Source organism: Punctularia strigosozonata, assembly GCF_000264995.1.
Source record: "Punctularia strigosozonata HHB-11173 SS5 unplaced genomic scaffold PUNSTscaffold_13, whole genome shotgun sequence".
Taxonomy (NCBI): Eukaryota; Fungi; Basidiomycota; class Agaricomycetes; order Corticiales; family Punctulariaceae; genus Punctularia; species Punctularia strigosozonata.
In genome coordinates this window covers 215232-222668 of record NW_006767445.1, presented here as the reverse complement: position 1 = coordinate 222668, position 7437 = coordinate 215232, and the positions used below count along the sequence as shown (strand labels likewise).

The 7437-nt window shown below is 56.4% G+C and overlaps 2 protein-coding genes across 2 annotated transcripts; both read left to right on the top strand.

The window, feature by feature from the left end:
• Window positions 1–160: 160 nt before the first annotated feature.
• On the top strand, window positions 161–3510 carry PUNSTDRAFT_137491 (uncharacterized protein; the record flags this gene model as incomplete). The annotated part of the gene is made up of 5 exons (XM_007387132.1): window positions 161–862; window positions 917–1915; window positions 1970–2901; window positions 2959–3374; window positions 3428–3510. The coding sequence occupies 5 exons, from the start codon at window positions 161–163 to the stop codon at window positions 3508–3510; spliced, it is 3132 nt and encodes a 1043-aa protein (XP_007387194.1).
• Window positions 3511–4176: 666 nt separating this feature from the next.
• On the top strand, window positions 4177–4413 carry PUNSTDRAFT_74776 (uncharacterized protein; the record flags this gene model as incomplete). The annotated part of the gene is made up of 1 exon (XM_007387131.1): window positions 4177–4413. A coding segment is annotated over one exon (237 nt), but the record flags the coding sequence as incomplete, so codon positions are not given.
• Between the last annotated feature and the right edge of the window lie 3024 nt (window positions 4414–7437).

Here is a 7437-nt window from a genome sequence, read left to right as displayed (position 1 = left end):
GATTCCGACGACGAACCTCACGCTCGATGCGTACCCGTCTCCGCCTCAAGAAACGACTTCTCAACTGGATTCTTCGCCCTCGACGACTCTCTCGCAACGGCCCACACCCGGCTCCAACGCGACAGTCAACGGACCGCTCGATATAGGACTCAAGGACAATATGATGTACGCTACTCGTACCCCCCTCTCTGACGCTGAACTTACAGAAATTCTTCGGTTCGGCAGAGAGGAGGGCGGCTGGACTCGCCTTCCGGACCCGACTTCCCCTTCGCCGGCGACGATCTATGCTCCGCAGCCCCGCCCTGCTACGAACCCCGACACCTCGTCGAACACGCTACACGCCAACTCTATACAATTCCCGAGCACACCGCACCCACTCACCGGACGCGTCCTCGACGACGAAGACTATCGGCCCATCGTCGCGGAGGCCGAAGGAACAAGCGAAGATGTCGACTTCCCTGGGTACTATCGGGCAGCCGGTTGTCTGATCCCTCTCGGCGACCCTCTATTCAGCGAGAATCGATTCAAGGCTCCGATTCGCGCCGAATCTCCCCCGTTCTACCCAAACTCGATCCATCTCCTGATGGCCTCCGACCGTTCGTACTTCAAGACTCTTTCGGCGCCTACGACCCCCGAACCAGCTTCGCCGGACGACCCTCACTCGTGCACCTATGTCATCAAGCTGGTCCCTCGCGACGACCCTCGACTTAACGGCCATCCGTTCAAGCCGAGCCGACTTCCCGGCCCTGGCGAACCCGTTGCGCCGCACTGGGTCAACGAAGAGACCCCGCTGCTGTACATCAGCGAAGGACTATTCCAGATACTTTCGGTTGGCTTTGCGCTTCGCCCATTCCGCGACAGCGTAAGTCGATCTCTTTTTCGACTACTTACAGCTTCTAACTACAAGAACTTACAGGGCAGCCTCGAATATCGCAAGAACTTCGACGAAGCGGTGGACCGTCTCCGAGAAGATGGTATCGACCCTTACCCCGAGCTCTTGGGGTATTATCGCGAGGACGGCTACGCCATTCCTATCGGCCAACCGCCCTCGAGCGACCACCGAGTCAAGCTGCCTATCCGAGCCGTGTCTCCTCCAGGATTCCCTCGCGCTATTCACGACCTCGCCATCGCGGCACCCCTGGTATTCCGACCGTTATCCGCACCTTCGACGCCCCGACCCCCTGAAAGCCAGTACCACGTTTTGAGGACGTACGTCCTCGAACTGGTACCGCATGGCGACCTCAGGCTCTGTGGCCGCATGCTCCGAAGCAGCCGGCAGCCTCTGCACGGAGAAAACCTCTCACCTCACTATACGGACGACTCGACACCCCGGATGTACTTCGTCGAAGATGACTTCAACATTCTCGTCAGCATGACACGAGAAGCGCAATCCGAGGCCTCCAACATCGATTCACCCGAGAACGGCTCCCCTCCGACGACGCAAGTACAAGACGAGGAGCTTCAACAAGCTCTGCTCAACGGCGAATTCCCCGCCCTGCCCGACGAATACTACGCCGCCGCTGGATGCGCGATTCCCATCGGGGAACCGCCCGATAGCCCCCTTCGAGTCAAAGTCCCTATTTGCGCCGCCTCACCACCCGATCTCCCCGGCTCAATCCACGACCTCTCAAAACAGATGCCTCGCATATACCGCCCGCTATCTGCGCCGACAACGCCCGACCCGCCCGCACGCGACTATCCTACGTCATGTACCTACGCCCTCGAACTTGTCGACGACCGCGACCCTAGGCTCACTGGGAAACATCTCCGGGCCCTGTACCACGATTCGGACGGCTCAACTCTCGCGTCGCACTCGGTCACCGACGATATGCACCGCCTACTTTTCAGCCGCGGACTGTTCCAACTGCTGGCGCGGGTCTCGCATCAGGCCATCAGCAACCGAGCCCGCGAACAGGTAAAACGATCGACTTACGCTCTCAGACACTTACCGGTACTAACATCGACTCAGGAGCTCGCAGAAATGCATGCCCGACGGCACCATCTCGACGCGCCCGATGTCGACATGGACGCCTCCGACCTTCAGGGCCCCATGCGTGCCAATGCACTCGTTCTGTCACCTCCGGTCCCGCCTCACCTATCGCTTCCCGACCCGCTGACGACACTTCAACACGCACCGCTAGACGGAAACAAACTCTCGCGACGCCTCGACAGACTCAGGATCGCGGAAGGACCCGCAGCTGAAGACCGCCCGCCCACACCTCGACCGCCGATGGAAGGAATCGAAATCAGCGTAGAGCATCGACTCCGATTCCCGCCCACAAATGTCATCCTCAACGACCCCGGCATGCCGTACTATTGCGCCGACGGTTACTTGATCCCCGTCGGCGAGTCTCCGACCAGCGCCAACCGAATCAAGATCCCGATGCGACTCCAGACTCCTCCAGGGTACCGCGGCACCGTCCACGCGCTCTCGCAGGTCGACCCGTCCCTCTTCCGCCCAATGTCAGCGCCTCCGACTCCCGAACCAGCACCCGAAGACTATCCAACCTCGCAACGCTACCATCTCTTTCTCGACGCACCCCGGGACCCGGCCGAACGCCAATCTCCATTCTCCATCGAAAGCTCTCTGGTACCTCCTCAAGACGATCGCCCCTCGACGCGAACGCTACGGGACTCGGACCCGTACCTCTGGTTCGACGAGGCCCTTTTCGACTACCTCCATATCACTTACCCCCTCGCCGACGGATGGAGCAACAACATCAACGATCCGGCGACATGTCTCCCCGGCCCCGAGGGAGGCGACGCACCTGAGTTGCCCACCGTCGACGAAGAAACGCACCTCGCTGAATACGACCGCCTCACCATCAACTACCCGACCTCCACCGAGCGCACAACGGTGACACCGCCCCCGTCTATCTGGCGCAACGAGCAGGACCCCAGGTACGTTTACCTGAATTCAGTCTTATCACTGGAAGCTCATCCTTTCGAACCCTCTAGTAGCGGCCCCGTACCAGCGTTCTCGCGCTCGGACACAACGACTCCTGCGAGCGAAGAACGTCCCCGAACCCCCGCCGGCCGTGGACGTAGCATGTTCCGGGTCATGTATGACCGGATATGCGAGCTCACCGAGGCCACTCAATTCACTGTGGCCGCGATCGCCACGCTCCTCTCCAGCCACGCATCGTTCTATCGCACCGCCCGCACTCAGCACGAAGCCATGCAAGCGGCTCTCTCGCAAGTCCTCGACCAGGTCGCTGCCACGTCCGACGCCGTCGCCGAATATGCTACCGACCACCGAAACTTCGTGGACCGACTCACCGGCGATGTACTCGATCTCCAGCTCGACATTAATGCTATCCGCACCAATGTCGAAGCTTGGAACTGGACGCCGGAGGACGGCGACGAAGTAGACGGTACGCTATTTCTCTTCACCGACAAACCACCGCCTTCGCTAACTACCGTCCAGTCGACCATATTCTCCGCTCTTCGTCAAGCTCCAGCTCAGACATCGACATATCCGCCGCCGACTACAACGACCTCCAGCCGTGAAGACTCCCCCGCGATGACCCCTCAAGACGCTACGCACCCCCAAGCAGATTCGCAACCATACCGTTCCACCCGCACTGGCCTGCGTCGCTCTCTAACTACACGAAACACGCGCTCGGACTCGCGATCGACTATATGCGATAGGGATTCGGACTATGTACATGTACCACCCTCCCCGGTCTTGCGAACTCGTATCCCTAGCCCTGCCAGCTCCCCGACTCCTCCGCCTCGGTTATGAAATTTCCTAGTAGCGTAGTCAATCTGCCTGTAGCTCGGAAATTCATGTATCCTATGAGTAATGATATCAAAAATGTACGGAATGACTTACCTGGACAAATACCGGAAATCCTGAGCCTCGGACTTCGAGTTTCTGAAGCGCCACCCACCGGGCCGTTGGAGTTTGAATCCACGGAGGATGAGTGGGTCACCGCGATATGGCTCGGAGATGCGGCCGACTTACCGGAGAATGTGCGAAATCAACCCAAAATAATACACCTTAACTCACAACTGTCGAATTTCAGCTCTAACGTAGTACAACTAAGGGCTGAAGATGGTATTGACAGCCAGGCCTATAAAGCCTCGAACGGACTGTCTAGTAACCGTGAGAAAGTGAACCAGGAATTTGGCCAAACCGGGCGGATTGGCGATAAGGAACCGAAACATGGACGTATGAAAAATCCCGTGTTAGTATTTGGCGCGTACAAGCGAGTTGACAGGAAAATCAAGCCAGTACCTGGAGTATACCCAGAAGATGCCAAGGTAACCAGGCAGTTTCCTCGCAACCCTCTGACTGGCTTGACAAAATTACCGGAGCGCCCACCAGATTTTACTCCAACTCAGAAAATAACCCAAGAACGCATGAATGCTATGGACATAAATAGTGATCACTACTTATGGCCAGAAGAGGAGAAACTGATAAAGCATGTTCTAGTTAAGAATGAACGTGCGCTCGCGTTCGAAGACCATGAAAGGGGAATTTTCAGAGACGACTATTTTTCGCCATATATCATCCCTGTGGAACCGCATGTCCCTTGGGAGCATCCAAACATACCCATACCTCCAGGACACAGAGAGGAAGTTATCCGCATGCTCAAAGAATTTATCGCTCATGGAGTATACGAACCAAGTCAATCGTCATATCGGTCAAAGTGGTTCTGCGTAGCAAAGAAAAATGGCAAGCTTCGAATAGTGCACAACCTAGAACCACTCAATGCGGTCACTATTAGGGATGCAGGACTACCCCCCAATCTGGATGACTTTGTTGAACCCTTCGCGGGACGAGTCGTGTATACGGTGTTTGACCTATTTTGGGGTTTCTATGCAAGGAAACTTGACCCCAAAAGCAGGGACATGACGTCATTTATGACACCTCTAGGCCTGCTGCGCATTGCGTCATTGCCCATGGGATTTACTAATAGCCCAGCAGAGTTCCAAGCCTGTATGATGTTCATCCTACAGGACGAAATACCGCACGTAGCCAACATCTTCATCGATGACCTACCTATCAAAGGGCCGACTACTATGTACCTGGACAAGAAGGGCGACCCTGAAACACTGCACAATAACCCCGGCATCAGACGCTTTATGTGGGAACACATCAATGATGTTCATCGGATCATGCACCGCATCGGAGAAGCCGGAGCAACCTTCTCAGGAAAGAAGACACAAATTTGCAAGCGAGAAGTACTGGTAGTAGGGCACAAATGCACACCTGACGGACGGTACCCCAATGATTCGGCAATTGAGAAAATACGGAAGTGGCCCCTTCCCCAGACTACTAAAGCTATTAGGGGATTCCTAGGACTCTGTGGGACAGTGCGGATATGGATCAAGGACTACTCCCTGCATGCGCGCCCATTGACAGAGATGGTACGAAAAGATGCCGAAGTCGAATGGGATGAAAGGCGACTCCAAGCATTCAGGACGCTCAAAGACAAAGTGTGTACATCTGAAAAAATCTTGATCTATATAGCTGCCCCTCAGAACTATGGACACTATTGTCGTGCTATGGATGCTATATAGAAGTCACCCAGTTGCTATATAGTGCTATGGTTGCTATGTAGAAGTAGGACAGTTGCTATATAGTGCTATATAGTAATTATAGGTAATATAGTTCAAAGTACTAGCTACATAGTAATACATAGCTCATAGGTGCAGTCAATATAGCAACCATAGATTTGGTATGTATCTGTATAGTGGTGATAGCAGGGCTCCCAACTTACACCTACCATGAATTAAGTCAGTCTCAGGTTCTGAACTGTAATGTCAGCCTATACATTGTTAGATATATGCATGAATAAACTATATACAAGGTGGCTAAGTATCAAGGAGCTTGTGCTATATGAATGGACACAGAGGCCAACGCGGACTTAGAGATTCAACGCGAAATCACGTGTCACGTGACAACCCGAGTCCTCCGGTTTGTCATCCCACCGCGCTGGCAAGTGCGCACATCATCGCGCAAGGCGCCAGACCCACTGTCACACCCCTCCCCGAGCACTCGAAGCCCGCCCCGCAACTTTGAAGACCGCCCGCCACCAGCTGCCACCGCCGGCCCCTGTCGTTTGCCCAGTCCCGCCCGCCCTCATCCACCGCCCTCATCCATCGCCCAGCGCCGAGCGTGAGCCGCCAACGCGGTCACGCTCGGCGTCGCCTCCCTCCTTCGCGCTCCCCTCCGCCCAACGCCGAGCTCGAGCCGCGAACGCGGTCGGGCTCGGCGTCGTCTCCTACCCTCACGGCCCCCCTTCGCCCGACGCCGAGTACGAGCCGCCAACGCGGTCGGGCTCGGCGTCGCATCCCGCCCCCCGCGCCCGCCTCCGACCAGCCTCTCGCCTGCCTCTCGTCCGCCTTCTCATCCGCCTTCCCGCGTCTCGCCGCCTTCTCGCGTCTCTCTCCCCGCGTCTCGCCCGCCTCCCCGCGTCTCGCCCGCCTTCTCGCCCACCTCCCCGCCCCTCTCCGGCCTCTCGCCCGCCTTCTCGTCCGCCTCCCCGCCTCTCTCCGGTCTCTTGCCCGCCTCCCCGCCTCTCGCCCGCCTTCTCGCCCCTCTCCGGCCTCCGTTCAACGCCGCGCTCCCGCCTCCCCGCCTCTCCCCCGCCTCTCTCCCAGCCCCGAGCCCGAGCCGCCAACGCGGTCGCGCTCGGTGTCGCGCTCGCGCTCGCGCTCGCCCTACGCCGAGCCCGAGCCGCCAACGCGGTCTTGCTCGGAGTCGCTTCTCCCCGCCCCCGCGCTTCGCCCAGCCGCGAGCCCGAGCCGCCAACGCGGTCGCGCTCGGTGGCGCCTCCCTCCTTCACGCCACCTCCGCCCAGCGCGAGCCGGTAACGCGGTCGCGCCCCTCCCGCTACCTGCCCGTCGCCTACCACCCCTCGCTCGGCGCCAGCACCCTCCCCCACTCCCCCTATGGTTAGGGGCGGCATGTCTATGCTGATTACGTAATCAATACATTCACTAGTAGTACTCGATACAATTTTGTCATCTATGTAAAATATAATGAAAAATAATAATTCTTGACTAGAATTTGAATGATTACCAGTGATATATAATAAATAAATGAAAGTAATTTTATTCAGATGACTACAATATCTATCGAGCATATGATTGCTGTAGAGTTTACATAGGATATATAGTTTCAGTAGCACTAAGGTGTGAGCTATATAGCACTGAGGTATGCCCTACATAGCTACTATAGCCATGATAGTACCCTCTATAGCACCTATAGCACTATGATAGCATTGGCTGGTGGATATTTAGCACGGGTAGCAAAGGACATCGCTATGGACCTATGGAGGCTATATGGGACTATGTAGTGCCATATAGTGATCTAGATTTTTTCAGATGTAGTGCGCCTGCCCTCATGCCCATTGATTACACATCCCCTAGAACGGTAGTACTATCGGTCGACTCAAGCCAAATAGCCGTCGGGTTTGTGTTATC